Source organism: Pteropus alecto, unplaced genomic scaffold (genome assembly GCF_000325575.1).
Source record: "Pteropus alecto unplaced genomic scaffold, ASM32557v1 scaffold8, whole genome shotgun sequence".
NCBI classification, from domain to species: Eukaryota; Metazoa; Chordata; class Mammalia; order Chiroptera; family Pteropodidae; genus Pteropus; species Pteropus alecto.
The window spans coordinates 14,915,362-14,934,886 of record NW_006494609.1 but is presented as its reverse complement, the minus strand read 5'-3'; the positions used below and the strand labels follow the sequence as shown (position 1 = coordinate 14,934,886).

Below are 19,525 nucleotides of genomic sequence, written 5' to 3'. Positions count from 1 at the left end.
ATCTGTGATTCTGGAAGATTAAAGACATTTCTTAATAGATGATGTTGGCATATCCAGACAGCCATGAATCTGCCTTTACGCTGAGCCCCCTACGTCAAGCCTTGGCACACAGTCCGCACAGCTACCGAAGAGGGTGCTGTGGACAAGCCCTCGGGTCATTCTTATTAAGCCATGGGTGCACCACGTCTGCAGTAAATTTACTTCTCAGTTACTTGTTTATCTGAGGTAATGGCGGAGTCAGTAATTCATCTTCCCTCATGACCCTTGTGTTGCATGAGGGAGCAGTCAGTGTGGGTAAGAATGTTTGTGAGAGAGAAAGTATTGCAGAAATTTAAAAAAATATCCACCAAGGAGATCAACGATTAAGAGACTCTATGTATACATAGCTGTGAGCATTCGCCTCTCTCTATACATATACCCTAAAAGGTGCATATGCTGGGGCAGGGTGGGGAGTATGTCCCAAATTTACTCTGTGTCTATATGTTAGAGAAACCATATTTTCTGCAGAATGAATGAATGAATGAATGAATGAATGAATGAATGAAAACCCCAATAGACAAACAGAAAAGCAAAAGCTATGTCCCATAATTTCACAGGAAATTTTGTTACTGCAGACCCCTCTTTGCTCCCAGGCCCAGGGGAAAGATCAGAGACTTTTCAGGCTGGTCTGCACTGTCAGATTCAAGGCCACAATGGTAGCCAACACAAAAGGGCACCCGGGCTGTCTGCTCGGTGGCCTCACCCAGGCACCGTCCTCTACCCCAGTGTCACCACGATCAGCTCTGTCTGGGTCCCAGGAGTCTGGCCTGGAGAGTTGACCGCACCAGGTTGGCCTCACACCTCTGCTCTCCACGGGGGCCCTGCCACCATCGATCCAGGTATCTGTTTGGGAAACAGGTGTCCGGCAGGCCATCTGGGAGGCCACATATGCCTTCTCCAGACGGCCAAGGTGCAGAGAGCATCCCAAGTATAGAAATCACAGCCCGTGAGATGGGGCAGGAGGGGAAAGGGCTTGTGAGTCAGGAGAGGCCAGAGCACCTTTTAACTGCCTGGGAGAGACTGTGACATACCATTCACACTCAGATTCCAATTTATCCAACACCGATAAATCTTGGATGCTGGGGCCGGTGGGCGTGGTTCTGAGTTCTCCCTGTTCACCTACTACGTGGACTCGGGCAAGTTTCTCAGCCTCATCTGCCTCAGTCTCCTCATCTGTTAAATTAATAATAGCTGCCTCGTAGGGTCGTTGGGAGAATTTAATAGGGCGAAACATGTGAACGCTTTTAACAGATGTGTGGCTTAGAGTAAAACTCAGTAGATGATAGCTATTATTCTTATTAGCTATCTCAGCCCTGAGAAAGGTATCATTGTCATTACTCCTATTATACTGATGGGGAAACTGAAGTAGAGAGAGGCTGTGAAGTCCACATCTTAATTCTTTGTGAGCTTTTGTTAGAAAAAAAAACAAAACGAAACAAAACAAAATCAAAAAACACTCACGCGCAATGGCGCCCTCTGGTGGCCACCTGAGATTAGAAACCCGACTTTTAAATGAAGATGCAGCAGGAAGTCAAGAGCCCCCCTGGACTGGCTTTCAGTAAAACTCCTCATTGGAACCTGCAGACCCCTCACGGATCCCACTAGTGCTGTCCCTGTCTAGAAAGCCAGCGGCTCACGCGCCATAGCAGGGCTGTCCCACCTCTGAGATGCAATATATGTGCTGGCTGCAAACTGCTGTGAGGCTGTCGCTGCAGGGTCCTGCCCCACCAGCGTTCCCCAAGGAGTAGAAATCCAGCTCCTGCCCCTACCACTGCCACCCCATGCAAGAACAAACTGTCCTATGCCCAATTTCAGGGAAATGGCACAAAAGGGGACAATTATAGCTATTATTAAACACATGGATGATGTTTAAATGGTGGCACGTGACTACCAAGGGACCAGTTTCTTTTTTCTTACCTTCCCAAACTCATTTTAGTTTTGGCAACGCATCCAACTAATAAGCTCACCTTCCAAACTCCCTCACACGTTTATTGTTGAAAAATTTGGAGGGAGGAAAGAAACCAAGAAGGAAATAAAATCACCCATTATCCCACTACCCAGAGGTCATCAACATCACTGTTTTGGTGCATTTACTTTTCGTCTTTTTGGGATTCATACACAGTATAAACATTTACAAAAATCATACTGTAGATACAGTTTTATGCTGCCTTTTTTACTGAACATTACGTCAATGATGGATTTCTCCAGGCCATTAAGGTGTGAATGCTTTGTTTCTTACCTGGGTCTACAGCAATTATAGACTCCAGCTCTCTGATCTTCTGAGTGGCTGAGGCTGATATGATGCTGTAGTGCAAAGGATCTTGGGAAATGGGATAGACTTCTGGAATTCCTTTGGGGGCGAGACCACCGGCTGGAGCCTCCATATCCTTCAGGTCGGCCATGACTGGGCAACCTGGTGCGCTGGTGAAAGCCAGTGGTGTCTCTAAAACACACAACGAGAGGGACTGAGCCCACCAACTTCATTACACCCAGTCCATTCTCTTCTAGTCCACTGTCAGGGGACAACATGGCACCACGCGTCATCGACTCTGCCAACAGCTTGTCAGCGCCAGGTCAGAGCAAGCTGGCTTATGGCTAAATCAAGTTCTCCTTAAACAGGTGCCTTGAGTTTTCAGGAGGGCGAAGATGAGGTGGGTGTGGGAAAAGAAGCCGCAGCTACCGTGGGGCTCTAAGAGGTTCCATTCATGTGACCCCATGGATATCAGAAAGTACCTACTGAGCTCTTACAATGCACCAAGCCAGCTGGCTTTACTGCGCAGCACACGTTAGCTTTGTTAAGAGACAGCTCTCTCTGAACATAGCTTCTGTTTTTCTCACAGCACTTATATTTTGCTTTGGTTTATGCTCATTTTGTTCTTTAAAAAACTCTCCCCTGCTAGATTACGGGCAATGGGAAGCACTCTAGCAGAGTTATTAGGCACATATCTTGAGCACGGCAAACACATTAGGGTCTGAGATGCAACTGTGTCCTCGACTATAAAATAATGATAACGTCTCACGTGGTTGTCAGAACTAAACTGGAAAATGCATGTAAACGTGTGTAGTTAGCAAAGCGCCTGCTCCAGTTTAAGCCCTGGATAAATGATGGTTTGCATTATCGAACCAGGCACCGTATCACACTCCTTCTGTGTCCTTGGGCCTGGCCCATCAGGTACTTAGTACTCATGATGCTTAATTTACATCTTCTGCTTTTTTCAGTGTCTTATCCTTGAGTATTCCGCACTCCTTCTGTGTCCTTGGGCCTGGCCCATCAGGTGCTTAGTACTCAATGCTTAATTTACATCTTCTGCTTTCTTCAGTGTCTTATCCTTGAGTACTCCACCCCCACTCAGCTGTGTGTTCTTGGGGTCCAGAGACCACTGCCTGTTCATCTCAGGGCCCCACGTAGTGCCTTGCACATAAAAGGTCCTCAGTAAATCTAGATGTGAATGAGTAAATAACGTCTTGGAGATCACACACACACAAAGCAATAAAATGTCTCAGATTCAACAGAAAGCCAAAGGCAGCCAACACCTCAGAAGGAAAACCTACTGACAGATGCATAAAGCATGCCAATGAACTTTCAGACAGTATGTTTAAGGGGAAGGACTAGGGATTTTGATGAATGCAATCATTGTTTTCCTGCGTTTTGGACAGCACCTGAAATCGGTCACTCTAAAGCCAGGTATGCATCAGAACATCGGCTCAGAGAGTGACACGGGATTTCACCCCAATAATTTGTGAGGTGTGCAGCAATGAATCTGCCGCTAATAGAAGTTTAGATGTTAAAATTCGAGCACAAGTTTTGTAAATTAGATTCAAGGTGTCATTTGTTCTTATCAAATATGCTCAAATATGCTCAAATATGCTCTCTCAAGTCGGAACTAAAGGGCTGGAGTGTGCTGGGATGCCCTGGGCAGTGAGACCTCTTCTGCAGGGCATCCCCAGTGGCTGGGGCAGGGGGGAGGGAAGAGGCCACCGTGCTGGAGGGTATCTACTGTGTGTGTGTGGGCGTGTGTGCACACACACACTCAGAAATGACCACGAGCTCCCTGAGAACTTCATCTTGTCTCGTGCAGCATTTATTCCTAAGATCTGGGCCCATACCTGGCATGTAGTAGGTGCTCAATACATTTATGTTATGTAAACAAATACTTGGGTCTTGATATTTATGCCTCATTGCCATATTAGAAATTATCTTTTCCTTTTATGAGGCCATTCTCATAGCTAAACTTCCATGAATGCTTTTGAAACAAATTCTTTGATTTGTAGTGCAAGTGTGGCTAGAATTTCCCAGCGTCTATGACAATGGGCTACAATAGTTATTATTTTTAATGTTTTTCTCACTTCCCTCTCTTACTGTGGGCTGGTTAGGGCGCCCTCGTGTGTCTCTTCATTGTAATATCACCCTGGGCCTTTGAAGAAATGTACTGACAATATTGCTTGCAACGACCTCGTGAAATGGTGTGTTTAGTTGTGTTGCCTTCACTTTCGCTTTCAAAGCCACACCTCCAAACCTCCAAAATGCCTCAAAAGATCGCTATAAATATTGGCTCTTAGAATGGGCTGCGAGCCTTCTGGAGAGAGAACTATATTTCATCAATACGTATTTGAGCCGAAAGGCAAGACGAACTGCTCTTGCGAGACCCAGTCACGGAATGAAAAAAGAGAAGCCAGAGGTATCGTCGCTGTGGGCTGTGGGTCTACGTTATCTGACTTTATCCCTCTAAACAGTGCACCGTAATTTCAAGAACTAGAGACCCACCAGTGTCCACCCTGGGTCGGAGCGACCACCCTCTCAGGCCCGGACGTACTGCAGGCGCTGACGGCTTCGAGACTGGTCAGCTGAGAAGGCCAGAACACCGGGACGTCTCTTGGCTGACACGCCACAGGATCCCCACAGTCAGCTTTGGAAAGATCTTTGATCCCCAACAGCTCCACGGATGGAATGAGAAAACGAATCCCACCGGGCCCTGCCCTGGGGCCGCCGTCCACGCTGAACACGTGGGGTGGTCGATGGTTCTTTTTCCGGGAGGAACTCTCGTCCCAGGATTGCGCTAGCTGATACTGGAGGACGGGGAGGAGAAAAGGAGTCGGGACTTAGCGTCTCAGGGTGCTTGCTGACATCTCGTCCGCTTCGAAGGGAATGGAATCTCACCACCCCCACCCTCACGTGATTATTGGAGGAGTCTTGGGTGCATTTAGCCCAACACCTTCATTGTACAGGTTGCTAATGAAGCGATTTTGAGTTTATCTTGGTATAGACTGAGTCACATAACACAGACCGACACTCTGTTGCTTGACCGCCAACAGTGTCCCTGCCCTGGCCAGGCGTGAAGTGCTCACGAGGATAGCGAAGACGGTGTCACTCACGAGAAGACGGTCAGCAGGCGCTTTGTTTTGCGCGGTCCTGAGATCATCGTTCTGTGAGGAAGGTGGCATGCGCTGACTGCATTTTCACAGAATGCCGGGCTTTGTCTGATCCTGGCTGTTGCACAGCTGAGCGAGTTCAGTTACACTGAACGCTGACTCGCACCCGAGGCCCAACCCCAAGCTCTCACCGGGCCCTCAGAGCCTCCACGGGCCTGGGCAGCTCCCAGCCGTGGATCTGCTCATTCACTCTCAGGTCAAGTTCAGGAGCTGGGGATCAACGGGTTTCAGTTCAAGTCAATGTCCAGAAGGGAGACACATCCCACTTGAATGCGCTGCTGAGCAGCAGGTTAGAGGCTGCCCTGAGCTCAGCGCAAGACAAACAGCTCCGCCGCCACCCTCCACCTCCTGCTTCTTTCACCCCAGGTTCACCTGAAGTTCAGAGGAGCTAATGGGTGGCTATTCCGCCAAGGGCAGTGTCTTTGAAATCTGAGGGACATCTGTAAACCCAGCCCTAATACGGCTGCGGGAGGACAAAGATCCGGTCTTCTCGGGCCGAAGTCCAAGGGCAGCTGTCAGAATCACCAACCAGAGCAAACACTGACCTGGGTTGCCGATATGAATGGGTTATCCTTGCTCGTACGTGGAGCAACTGGTTTGCACCAGCCTTTCCAGCTTGTCCTTGGGGCTAGGCATCATGGTGACCACCAGGGGGCAGCAAAAGCCATCCATGGTGGCACAAGGCACTGTCATCTGCCAAGAAATCAAGTAAAAAAAAAAATGTTAAAAAATAAGATAAACTTCACACAGATCACAGCCCTGAGTATCGAGGGCTCGAGGCCATGAATAATGTAGGTGGGAGGAACAAGTAGCTCTTATAAAAATGTAGCTTCTACTTTCATGCAACGTACAGATGAGGAAGTTTGCTGGTGATTATCCGTCTGAAACAGAACCCTAGCTTGGTATGCGCCGTGAACCCTTTCTGCCGTCCGGTGCAGCTACGGAGCCCCATCAGAGCAGTGTTTTTAACCACATGACAGGACATGCATAGGATGACAAAGGAAACCCATTACATTACAGACGTAGATATCATATGAAAAAAAAAACGTGACACAGCAGTATGCGTGTGTCTTAAGAAACGAGATGACAGATCTACCGTGATAATTTTGAAGTAGTAATCAACATATATATTTCTGACCTACCGAAAGAACTCGAATGCGGCATGAAAATATCTGTGATCGCTTTAGGCAGCTCCAGAGCCTACCGATAGGACTGCAGTTGGTTGCCCGCGTTTATAAGGGAAGGAAACGCTCAGTTTCAGTCTGAGACAATGAAAAGACAAATGTAACATTTTTTCCCATCCAATTTCACGGACCCTCTGAATTTGCTCCACGGACCTCACAGGTGCAGACCTCTGGGAGAATCCAGGCGGAGGAACCCACGGGAGCAGGACCCTGGCAGGAGGCGCGGGGGGTCTCCTCAGCCTCACGAGTCCACTCGGCGGATGGGGGCCTGCGCCTGGACCCCATGGGGCGCCGCCTCGCCCCTCCTGCCTCAGCTGAAGCCGCCCAGGACGCCCCATGTGACCTTCCCTGGTGATGTGGTTTCTCCTCCCTGAATGGCTTCTGGTCCCTGCAGCGGGGCTTATGGAAGACTTAGGACAAAGCCAGGAGAATAATCTGCCGGGAGACCGGCCGGCTGGGGCTTGGCGTCAGCACCCTGGCAGCAGCAGGAAGAACCCTTGTGCACCTGCCAGGTCAGCCTCTGAACAACGACACTTGGCGGGGGTGTATTAAAACAATTATCACTTTCGAGAGAATTAACATCTTCACTCCGTTGAGTTTCCCAATCCATGAACACGGTATGTCTCTCCATTTATTTAGTTCATCTTTAATTTCTTTCACCAGTGTTGTGTAGTTTTCAAGTCTCTGTGAGGGGGTAGCGGGGAGCACAGGCCAGGAACACCCACAGGAGGCCGGCGGCACTCCGAGGCCGAGGCACCTTCTTCGTGGGGCGCGCTTCGTCCCCTCAAGGCTGCCGACTGAATCCAAGATTTCTCCCAGGAGCCAACGGGCAGAGGTATCAATATTCGACCGAAAGCTCTTTGGCGAGCACCGGGCAGTGAGGTGTCACGGAAGCCACGGCTCTGCTGACCTCTGATACTGTGCGGCGATGAGCGCCTCCCTGCAAAGCACCTTTTAATCGTCGTACGTCTACTGTTGACATTTTATAGGTGGGAGCCGGGAGTCCTGGGTTCCTGTCTGGATTTGGGACTTGGGCAAGTCCTTTTTGCTCTTTAGGCCTCGATTCCCTCGTCTAAAACGAAAGGCTGTGTGCGATGAGCCGCGAGGCCCTCCCAGCTCTTACCTGCTACACGTGGAGGGCTGCTCTGGGGCCAGACTCTGCCCCCGGCCCCTGCCCGCCGCTAGGGTTCTTCCCCGGCTCTTCCCTACCTTCAAGAAAACCACCCAGGCACATTTTTCACACATGAAAAGCAGCAGGCACTGTGGGCAGCCTCGATTCTCATCAGAGGCAGCCTGGGCCTCCCTGGCGGGAGCCCAGACCAACAAGCTCTAATAAAGTCCAGAGCCCAGGCCTCAGCCCAAGCTGAGTCTCCCATAAAGATGCCGATGCTGGCCGACCATCGATCCGGCAGGGTACCTTCTCGGACTTTACGTAAATGTCCCAAAGGGGTCAGTGGATTGAGGGAATCTCGTTCTTTCTCATGACAAGCAGTGGTCAGAGTCTAACCTCAGCGACACAGTAAGGAGGCAGCCACTAACGGTGGGCACAGCCTACACTGCGTGGCTGACCACCCGCAGTCACTTCTGGCCAAGAGCATGACCCAGCTTTTCTGACAGAGACATGGTCCAGCAGCTAATGGCCTGGCCGAGGCTCTGCCATAAATCCCTGGGCATTTACCCAGCCAGGGACATTCTCGCTGATGCCAGGAAGTTCGGGCCAGGCAGGATTTAGAAAAACCTCACTGAGATGCCCTGAGTTAAAGGAGCCAGAGAAAGTCTGAACAGGTTTGGTGTACACAGCCACAACGAGCTGCTGAGAGGGCTCAATTCACCCCTCAAGGCCACACCACGTGCCCACAGCCATCCCAGAGGTGGGCAGGAGAGAGGAGCTGGTGGCCCCATTTTCCGGATGAGGAAATAAGCTCAGAGAGGTTAACTGCTTGTCCTGTGTTGCTCAGCTAGAAAGTGGCTGAGCGGGGACCAGAGCTTAGGTCTTCAGCCTCCTGTGCCCGTGTTCTCCCACAGAAAAACACAGGGCGACCTGTATTTCCAAGTCACTCTGTCCTCGTGGATTGTGTCTTTACCTTGTATGCACACACGTGGCCGTGGCCTTCTGGGTTTCTTCTGGGGAACCCCACCTTCTCCAAGGCCCCTTCCAGGGAGAAGCTGCAGCCCAGGTGGAAGGTCACCACGTCCTTGAGCTGCTCTGAGTACTCCTCCAGTGAGGTCAGGCCACCCGTGCAGGCACCGAACTCGTACTTGTAGAACTGGGAGGGTCCCATCCTGGGGACACAAGGGGAGGTTCACAGAGCCCCAGACTCAACATGAGTCTGCATTTTAAAAAATGGCGGGAAGAGAAGTTGGCGTCTGGGGCTGAAATTTCAGGCACTGGCACTGAGGTAGGGAATGCAGCTCTCAGCAGGGGGCCTTGCTGGGCCCTGCAAATCTTGCCAGATTGGAAACTATTAAATCAGAATGTATATAATGTAGCCCCCACCTGTTATAGTTTCTGCAACCTCGACCTGAGACCAGCCAAAGCAGCCAGAAAAAAACAATAGTGTCCTCTCTGCTATTGTAGCAGGGCCCGCAGACCAAACAAACAAACGAAAAGACAGGACACGTGTCTCGAGGAAGCTCTCAGTGCTGGCCGTGGCGAGGCCTTCCTCTTTCCTTAGAGAAACCCTTCTGCAGGACTTGAAGACTCTGGTTACCAGCTTGTTCTTCATTCATTCCAAAGCCATTTCGTTTGGGTCAGGTGATGGGGCTACAGTGCTGGAGAGGACACCGGCCCAGCCCTAAAGAAGCTCAAAATCCTGCATGGGCAGCTCAGACTCCACGGACCTCAGATACTTGTAGAGCAGTGAGTATTAACAGTCTGGGCAGAGCATGACACAGGGACGGGAGAAGCCCATTCCTTCCTACAGCAAGGAGGTCCTACAGCTGGGTCCTGAAGCCAACTAGGAGTTTACCAGTTGGACAAGGAGAGAGCACATCGTAGGCAGGGCGAGCAGTATGTGAACAGTGTGGCAGCGGCCTCAGCTCCCTGAAGGACCCTCCAACCCCTGGGGTCCACAAAACGAATGTTCCTGGGGAGCCTTCTCTCTGGGGAGACGGCTGAGATGACCAGAGTATAGGATTGGGGACAACCCTGAGCCAGGGCCAGGTCACTACAGGGCTTGACATGGGGCTAAGGCGTAAGCCCGCAGGAGGGTACTGAAGACTTTTAAATGGGAGAGTCCCATGATCAGAGGGAGCGTTAGGAATAGTCACTCTGGTGGGAGAGTAGAAGGTGGGGGTGGTGTTGGGGGGAGAGGGGAGAGGGGCGAGGAGACCAGTCACGTCCTAAGAGTTCAGGCAGGAGAGGATGGGGACCTGAGCTAGGGCGGTGGCGGAGATGTGGCCTCACTGACGCATTTATTGGATATGTTCTATTTTAAACGTCTGAGAGCATAGACACCACAATATTAATAACGTCTATCTCTGAGTGTTGGCAATGCAAGTGTTTTTATTTTCTTCTTCATCCTGTGCAGACAGGTTTCTGGTTTGGGTGATGACTTGGGCGGATGGCGGTCCCCATGGGATTTCTCCAGGGCTGGATCTTCTTGGTGATCCCAAAGATTTTGCCCAAAGCAGGGGCACGAGCAGGGCCAGAGGACAGAGGCAGGAGTGGGAATGGGGCTCCGTGCCAGGCACTTTTGGGGTCCCGAGGCTGAGCAAAGAGGTCTCTGGTGACAGAGACACCTGACCGCGGCATCTGGTCACTCCCAACCAAACCTTAACTCCTGTACCCACATGTTTTACCTGGTGTCTGGGACAGCACCCAAGGTGGGCGATGTCCACTTGCTGGGCTTGCTACGGCCCAGCAGGGACAGAGGGCCACTGTTGGCCTGGCAGAACTTCTCAAAGGCCGGGGCGAGGGACCTGTGCAGGATCACCACGCTGGCTGGTCGGCGCCCTGGGTTTGGTGAGAGAGGCGACTCACGCACGGTCAGTCGTGAGTCGTGCTTCTTGGTAGAAACTTCTTAATTTAACTTTTTACTGCAGTGTAAGATACACAAATGCATGAAATGCACGTAAGTGCACAGCTTGGTGAATTTTCAGGAAATGACCATTCCCACGTCTCCAGCGTACCAGAAACCCCTCACGTGCCTTCTAGTCATCAAGTCACCCCCCACCCAGATTAGCCTCTACCTGACTCCTCACGCCATAGATTGCTTTTGCCTGTTCTTTATACAACGAAATCATCCAGCGTGGGTCTTTCGAGTCTGGCTTCTTTCACTCAACAGTATATCTGGGAGAACCATCCGCGTGGCCGCGTTTAACGGGAGTTGATTCACTCTCATTGCAGTGTGGGGTGATCATTACCGAAGGGTATTTACCCAAAACTATTGCAGGTGGGCCTTTGAATGGCATCCGGTGTGGGGTTATGACAGACAGTGCTGCCACGAGCATTTTAGTGCGTGTGTTTGGGTACACGTGTGTGCACCTGTGTTTGGCACACACCCAGAGTCGTAGGATGTACACATGTCCAGCTTTGATAGATGCCGCTCAGCCGTTACACAGTGGTCGTGTCAGCTTACACTCCCGCCAGCGGAGCGTGGGCTCTCACTTGCTCCACATCCTCTCCCACACTCGGGACCGCTGGTCTGTCTCATTCTAGCCCTGGCAGGTGTGTGGTGGCATCCCATTGCGGTTTTAATTTGCATCTCTCTGATGACGGACGTCGGCAAGTGTGTTTTCGTATGTTTCCTTGGCCGGTTGGGAAAGGGACTGTTCATGCCTTTTTTCTGGGTGGATTCTCCACCGAATAGGCTCACAGAATCCTTGACTCTCCCCCTGAAGAGACAGTCTTAGTGGAGCTGTAGAGGAAGACCCCTGACTTTCACGCCATGACCCACTCCAGGGGCAACCAACCTTTCTCCGGAATGGGAAGCTTTGGAGGCAAATGAACCTGACTTTGACCCCTGATTCTGCCTCTCTGGCCGGAGGTGTGACCCTGGGCTTGGTTTTCCCATGCAAAAGATCGTGGTAATCTATCCACCTCAGAGAACTCTGGAAATTCATTCCTGTGGGTTACCTAGCACACAGGTGTTCAGGAAGTAGGGGTTGGACCTACATTCATTCAATGGAATCTGGTATAGACATCTAAAATTATGGTACAGGAGAAATATTTAATGATATTAAATGATGTTTGGGATGTTTCAATAAAGGAACAATACCAGGTAACAGAACAGTAAGTTCAGCATATTCCCCTTTATATAAAATAGGTGAGAGAGAGAAAGATCTAGAAGGAAATACATCTACATGTAATTATAGTGATCCTCAGGTGACAACATTGTGGGCGATTTTAATTTTCTTCTTTGTGTTTTCCTCAATATTTTAGAATGTATGCAATAAATAGAAGTCGTTCTGTAACTGGAGGAAAAAATAAAACAAGAAAAGTTATGTCCTCCACCGCTACAGCAAAAAGGATTATTTCCTTTAAAAAGATCATCCCGAAGAAAAACATAATCATGCTCTTTTTGGAGAAATAACACTGGGGACAATTTTCCTAAATGCCAGATTTGCTCTATCAACATGAACAACTCCTTTCTGTGATAACATTGTCAGCTCACGTTTTCCGAGTGCTTAGTGCGTGCAGGCTCTCCGTGCTAAGCAGTTTTTCGTGTAATCATCTGTATTTCTCAACTGAGAAGAACACGGCTTGGAGAGATGACGTGACTTGCCCAGGGCTGCACAGCTGGTGTGTGGCCCACAGCCGGGATTCAAACCTGAGACGGATGGGGCGTGAGTCCCTCTCACGGGCACCGGGCCTCCCTAGGAGGGGTCCAGCATCACCTCCCATACCTTCCTTCTTGGAGATGGTGGAGTGAGGCAGAGGCCACTGCCTGCAGGGGACAGTCTAGGACGGGCTCCTGTTCTAACTGCCTGGAACTCATTATCTCAAACCCTCAGGGCTGCAAACAGACTTCCAAAATGAGAACACACTGGACGCTGCCAGCTGCCGAAAGCCCAATGAAGCTGACCGCACATCTCAAGCAAGCCCGGAGAGCCTCCGAAAATCATCCGGAGTGAGGTGGAAGGGGGTTGGGCCAGCTCGGAGGCCTCAATTCCCTAGCCACCCTCTGCTTACCTCCAAAGCCCATTATGAGAACAAATTGGATTTTTAAGACTGTGAATCAGGGAGGGATTATGCACACAAAGCTGCTTCGTTTCCTTTTTAATTAAATGGACTTCAGAGACGTTGTGTTTGCTTTTGTTCATGCCCACTTCTGGTCGTAGAAAGTCCCTGTGTCGTCCCCGTTAGTAACGAGACACAGACTAGAGGGCTGCATGGTTTTTCGTTGCTGTTGTTTTTCGGAGGGGCTGGTGAATGCACAAGAGGAGGGGGCTCTTTCAGATCTCATGCAGTTCGAGTGCCCCTGAATCTCCTGGACTCTATCTAAGGTCACGACGCTTTCTCTTTGTACAGAGAAATGAAGGGAGTCCTCTGGGTCCTTTTACCTAAAAATCAATAATTTTCTTTTCTTTTTTCTTTTTTTTTTTAAACTGAATGACAAGAGGGGGAAAAAAAAAATTATTTACTGCTCCTAATCTGATTTAAAGCCCCAGAAGATACAGTGCCATGCTGGAGTGTTTAGCTGTTCTGCAGAACAAGCTGCTTTTTGCAACAGCAGCTAACTGGGATTGAGCACCTGACCTACCTTAAGCCCATCACTCCTGTCATTCCTTCCGACAGTCCAGTCCTGGAGGGAAGATTCCGATCTTTTACAAAGGAGGCTGAAAGGGGTCACGCAGTTCAAGGAGCCTAGCTGGGACTCACACCCAGCCTGTCTCTTGGCTCCATGAGGTCTCAGCATCAGAAATCAAGCTGGTGTTTGCTGGTATATCACGTAGGCGATGGGATGTGGTAGACATTACCCCGTGACTCTGTAAAGCACACTTCTCAGTGTTCACATCCCTGAATAGCCCCTTCCCCATCGCCTTTGGCCTGGGCCACGTGACTTGCTTTGGCCAGTGGAACATTCGGAGGCGTGATGGAAGCAGAGGCTTGCTATGTGCTTGTGCTTTGGGGCTTTTCCTCTTGGGGTATTCTCTCTTGGTGTCCTAGTGGTCCCAGCCAACCCAGTGAAGACTCAGGACATGTGAGGAAAAAGCTATCTTGCATGTCTCGGCCCAGAGGACACCACGTGGAGAAAAACCACTCAGCTAAGCCCAGACTCATTGCAGAATTATGAGAATTACTGTTTAAGTCACTAAGCCTGGGGCGCATTGCCATGAACAACAGATAACTCTGTTGGCCCACAAATAGCAACAAGGCCAGACTCGTCACTAATGACAACTGTCCTGTCCCAGGGCTTCAAATCATGCTGCTGGTTGTCCCTTTGGCGTTTCCACCGTAACCTGAAAAATCTTTCGTATCACGAAATTTTGCTGGGACTCGGGTCAATGACAACGTTGATATCTGTTTCCTCTCGCAGGACCTTTTAGAACCTTGGGCGTCACTCCTGGGAGACAGGGGGGAGGTGGCACCACCCAGAGAAGATCAGACCGAGGTAGAGAGACCTGGTCTGAATCAAAACCAGACTAAAGGGCAGTGTAACCTGGAGGAAAAAGGCTTTCATCATCTGCGGCCATTGGCGGTTCTCCGGACAGAGCTGCGGCAGCCGAGCGGAGCTGGGTGGTGCTGGACCCACCTGCGTGATAGATTTTCACACCTGAGTCTGGCCCAAGTGCCAGTTCCTTCTGGGAAGCTAGTGACCAGCGCTCATGTCATTCTGCCCTCACTCTCTGCCTCCCACGCAGAAGCTGGATGCTTCAGGGATTCTCCTGGGCCCTACACCGCTGGTATTTCCAGGGAATTTTTTTTCTTTTTAAAAACTTTTAGCACTGCTCGCCCCAAGCCATGCCGGGCACATTTATGATGTTTGGCTTCTTTTGTAGAATCGAACTCCTTATAGCAGAAGGAGGGCAGGACTTCAGGTAGAGTGTGAAGGTCATCGTACCATCCTTTAATGAGACAGAGAGTCTGGATGAGGGACAAAGGGGAATGAATGAGCAAGCACAGCTCCCGGAAGATGGCAGACTCAGCATCAGCTGCCACCTCCTGTCCAGTCCCAGGCTGCTCCTGGCCCTGCCCTGGGGTGGCTGTTGGTTGGAGCGAGTTCTCCCTCCACCTCTAGCCCCTTTGCGTCTTAGTCTCTAATGAGACATTCCTAACACTTCAAGACCTTCGCTTAAGCCCTTCCCTTGACCTGGAATGTCCAGTTCCCGCCCAGAAGGCCTTTCCATCCCTCAGAACTGGTTCCAAATCTTCCACCTCTAGGAAGCAGCCAACAGGCAATCACACAGGCTGATGTCGGACCCCCTGGACCCCCAGAGCATTCTTTGAGCCACCAATTTTGGCCTAGACTGCAGTTGACCTGATGTTCTACTGGCCTCTGAACCCCCTTTCTCGCTCTTGGGGAGACTTTGAGTGCCCAGAGGGAAGGCCCACATCTTAGGCCTCTTCCACAGGCTCCAGAGTGCCTACCAGTGTAAGCGCACCATACACACCAAAAATACTTAGGATCGAATGAACAGATGAATGAAGGCCATGCACAATCACAAATGAAACAGCAGACTGAGTTTTCTGTCCATGTGTGACTTCCGTTATTTAGATTTAGGTCCCTAGAAGGTCGAAATCACATGTTTTTTTCTTTATTTTCCCTCACTGCCACGACTCCAGGCACCGTGCCTTACACGGATTTTTGGTGACTGAATCAATATTGTAGATTTTACAATAAAGAGATGGTTTCAGAGCTCCAGGAAATCGCATTCAGAAAAGAATGCTATAAGTTGACTTCTTTTATCTAGAAAGAGGTTTCAGTACGTTAGCAAAATCTAGGTTGCATTGTGTTGGCCTCCAAGACACAACCCACGTCTTCATCTAACTATACCCAGCGCCTAGCACAGTGCCTGGCACAAAAGCGGGAGTTAACTGTTTGTTGAATGACCGACTGACTGCAGAATGGATGAAAGCACAATTCAAAGGCATAATGAACTCTCTGGACGAGCTTGATTTTTCCACAACTCTTTCTATCTAAAGAGAAGAACCCAATGGGATTCTAAACCACCAACGTACGTTTTCGATTCTAATATCAGAGATGGAACTATGTAAACCCTATGGCCATTTTAATGAAGAATTTGAGATTGTGTAAAATCTCTTAACAAATATTTTTAAATATTGCCCTGGAAGGTGTAGACATGTATTTAAAACCGACAGCGAGTGCTTTAATAGCTGCAGGAACAAAGTGCTGTGGGGACACAGAAGAGAGAACAGTTGGTCCCGCTTGGCTGGGGCAGGGGTTGCTGGGAGGGTTGGGTGAGGTTGAGGAAGATGCTAAGGCTTAAAGCAGCTGCCTTGGCAGGTCAAGCCCGTGCTTGCCTGATGGACGGAGTGAGCCCGCCTGGGCCTGGCAGACCTGGCCTCTTGGCCAAGCAGCCAAGGCACCGGCTAAGGTCCTGGATGTCTGTGGTTCCCCATGGTCACCGCAGAGGGCTTAACACCTCAGCCAGGCACTCAGCGAAGGTCAAAGACAGAATCATTCCATAACCATGTGGGCACAGTGGCCAGACTCCTCTGATAATTGTCCTTACTTCATATCTGGAGGAAAGAATGAAATTTACCCCAAACCCAATGAAATGAGACCCGACAGGTACCTGTCAGCTCTCAGCCTCCATTACTAGTCGATAGGTGCAAGCTGGGTGCTGTTTTGCAAATAAATTGTAGCAAAAAGACCAAAATCCAAGGATGATTGCCTTTCTTTTCCTTTATTTATTTATTGTTTTAATATAAATTCAAGTGGATCTAGGTCCTTTCTGTAATAATGTTACTTTCCTGGCCTGGTGATAAATGACTGTAGCTAGAAATCCTGCCCTGTGAAATGCATGCTGGGAGAGTGGCAGGCACCTGAATGTCTCCCACATGTATGCTGAGCAATAAGGCTGAGAACCTCCGCCTCGAAGAATCATTCCCTGAAGGCAAGGGTCAAACAGAGCGTGAAGTACATGCTCACTGGCTCCTGCCAAAGAAATGCCCTCAATACACCAACCAGAGACTTCCCAGTCATACACCAAATGATAGCAACTCCCGCCATATGTGGGAGCCCACTGTGTGCCAGGTACTGTGCTAGGTCCTTTACTCATACTGCTTTACAACTGTTGGCTCCTCGCCACCACCCCACAAAGAAGGCATTGTTAATCCCATTCTAGATGAAGAAGCTGGGGCTCAAGGACGTCATAGAAGTTGCCTGAAGTCCTATATCTGGTATGTGGTGGAGCCCAAATTTAAAAGCAAGTCTACGTTCATGCCTGCTTGATCAATATCTACCTATATATGTCTATGTGTCAATTGATCTATTGATCTATTGATCCATTGATCCAGCCATCCATGTATCCATCCATCCATCCATCCATCCATCCATCCATCCATCTACCCACCACCCACCCACTCTCCCATCCATCCCGTGGTGTTAACAGGAATGATACTCTCAGTAGGAATAGCAAAGAACTGCTCACTCTCCCCCACAAGATGATTCTGGGGCCAGAGTCTCTTGAGCTCATCATATGTTTCTTTGGGGGACTGAACCCTGAACTCCTCAGGCTTTCCAGCAGAGTCTCCAGTGAACTCACTGCTGAGTGGTTCTTAGTGTCCCAGGTGTCTCCTTGCCCAGCAAGGTCTTCCTTTAGAAGTGAGATAAGATGGGATCTCATCAGTGAGCCTTGGCTAGACTTCAAAGAGCCACCTTTCTGTTGCAAGTTCTCTTCTCTCTAGAGAATAAGAAACTATTGTTCTCCAGCATGGAATACACCAGAGAGCGGGGTCTGTGGATAATCAATCCTGTGCAGGATCTGACATACCCTAAACCCCAGTATAAAAAGATCACCTCTATGTCTGCCACAGATGACTGAAATTCCACCATTAGAAAGTCATTTCTCTGCTTTACCTAAGCAATCCATTTCTCGGAATATATCCTCCAGATGTGCTCAAACAGTAGGCTGAGTGATGCCTGCACGTGGCAGCACTGTTTGCATTAGAAACCATTTAGAAGCAACTTAACAAAGGCTGACTAAATACTGGTCTCGTAGAGGAGTAGTTACACTATGGTAAATCTATACCACACTAGCAGATACTACGTAACTGTATAAAGAAAGAAAGCAATTCTCTAAACACCTCATATGAAATAATGTCTCAAAGATGGAAAATAAACAAGGCAAGGAGGATAATTTTATGTCGAATAACACCCCCACGATCCATCAGACCCACGCAGACCATCTCTGAAAGGACAGAGAAGAGCTTGGTAGCAGAGGTGTCTGCAGAGGGGGAAACTGGGTGGACGGTGGCCTGAGCAGGAGCACTGGGTGCCACACCGTATTTTATGGGAATGGCACTCCCTGGACTTGTGTCATGGGGTGGCCCTGATGGAAGAGGGACTTTCTGTTGTTTACTCCTTCTGTAGCTTTGAATAGTACAACATGTAAGTATTACCTAGATTTAAAAGATGGAATTTAATTGAAAATACATAAGAAAGGTAGAGTCGGGTCCAGTTTAAAGAAATAAAACATTACGATAAAATGTCATCCCTTTATAGTTCTGAGGATCTGGGTTGCTCTCAAGTTTTTTCCATTCATTCAGAAAATACTTATCTAGTCCCAACCATGTGGGGTCCTCTGAGTACAGAGAAGTGAGTAAAATCGAATCTGTTCCCCAGTTTAAATGGCTTGTACGCCCGGGAGTATGAATACCATGATGAAGATAATGCCGTTCTTGCTCGCTGAGTCCCCTGACACAGATGGTGGCTAGCCCTCACGACAACCAGTGGGCTGGGCCACTTCCACCACCAGTTTGCAGAGATGAAAGCTGAGCAAGAGAGTTGAGCAACACGCACTTGGCTGGGTGGCTAGGAGGTCAGAGCCTGCATTCAAACTAGCAGACCCCAGAGCCATAGCCTCGAAGGGCCCGGGGGAGCAGGGAAGTGGGCAGATGCCTTTTATTTATTCCTATTGTCTACCCAACACACACCCAGCCCTGGGCAGAACCTGGGCAAACGGAGGGAACAAAGTGGACCCAATTTCTAGTATCTGAAAGCTCTCCAGTGGAGGGGGGCCCGGGGTAAACAAGAAAATAAAAAGATGGTTCTCAAAGAAGCTGAAGCGGGTAGTGAAAGGTTATCAAAGGCTCATCATTGTCACGAAAATGTTAGCTCACTCATAAAAATGGTCCTTAGACATTAAAAGTCCTCTGCAAAATATTGCTTTGACGTGACCAAAATCAAACCTTAGCCTTTTTTGCCATTTCAGAACCTGAGGATCAGTGCAGCTTTGAGCTACACTCTAAGGGCACTAAATCGCCCTTCTTCTAAGCCATCCCCTCTTCTCCCAGACTCGAAACTCCTCCGGGCGCCATTCCAGGTCCCCATGTCTCCCTTCCCCTGCTCCCACCCTCCACACACAGTAGCCATCTCGCTTCCCATTGCTCTCACACAGATTCTCCACTGGGTCCCAACTCATCTCACTCACTGGCCTCCCCTCCAGGAACAGTTCCCACTCCACCCCCACTTCTGCTTCTAGGACGCTCCGCGTCCGCTATTCTCATGCCCTCTCCCCTCACACGCATACAGACCCCCTCTCCCAGCTTCCCTTCCATACATGCCTAGGGCCTCCTGGTCTCCGCCCTGAAGCCTCTCCCTCCCTGGCCATCTCCGGGCAGCTAGGCTCACTGGGTCCTGCAGGAGGAGCCTGCCCCCTCCCCACACATACCCCTCAAGGTTCCAGGCCTTCTCTCTCTCTGTTCTCTGATGCCAAAACAGTCTGTGAGGCCATCCCAGCTC

The 19,525-nt window shown here is 49.7% G+C and overlaps 1 protein-coding gene across 1 annotated transcript in view; it reads right to left on the bottom strand.

Moving 5' to 3' along the window:
* Nucleotides 1-14,654, bottom strand: part of DGLUCY (D-glutamate cyclase) — a 37,153-nt gene extending 22,499 nt beyond the window's left edge. The window contains 8 exon segments of the mRNA XM_006925639.1: nt 2,279-2,482; nt 4,854-5,106; nt 5,386-5,488; nt 5,601-5,679; nt 6,015-6,162; nt 8,738-8,936; nt 10,455-10,608; nt 14,552-14,654. Coding sequence (XP_006925701.1) covers nt 2,279-2,482; nt 4,854-5,106; nt 5,386-5,488; nt 5,601-5,679; nt 6,015-6,162; nt 8,738-8,936; nt 10,455-10,608; nt 14,552-14,654 — 1,243 coding nt within the window.
* Between the last annotated feature and the right edge of the window lie 4,871 nt (nt 14,655-19,525).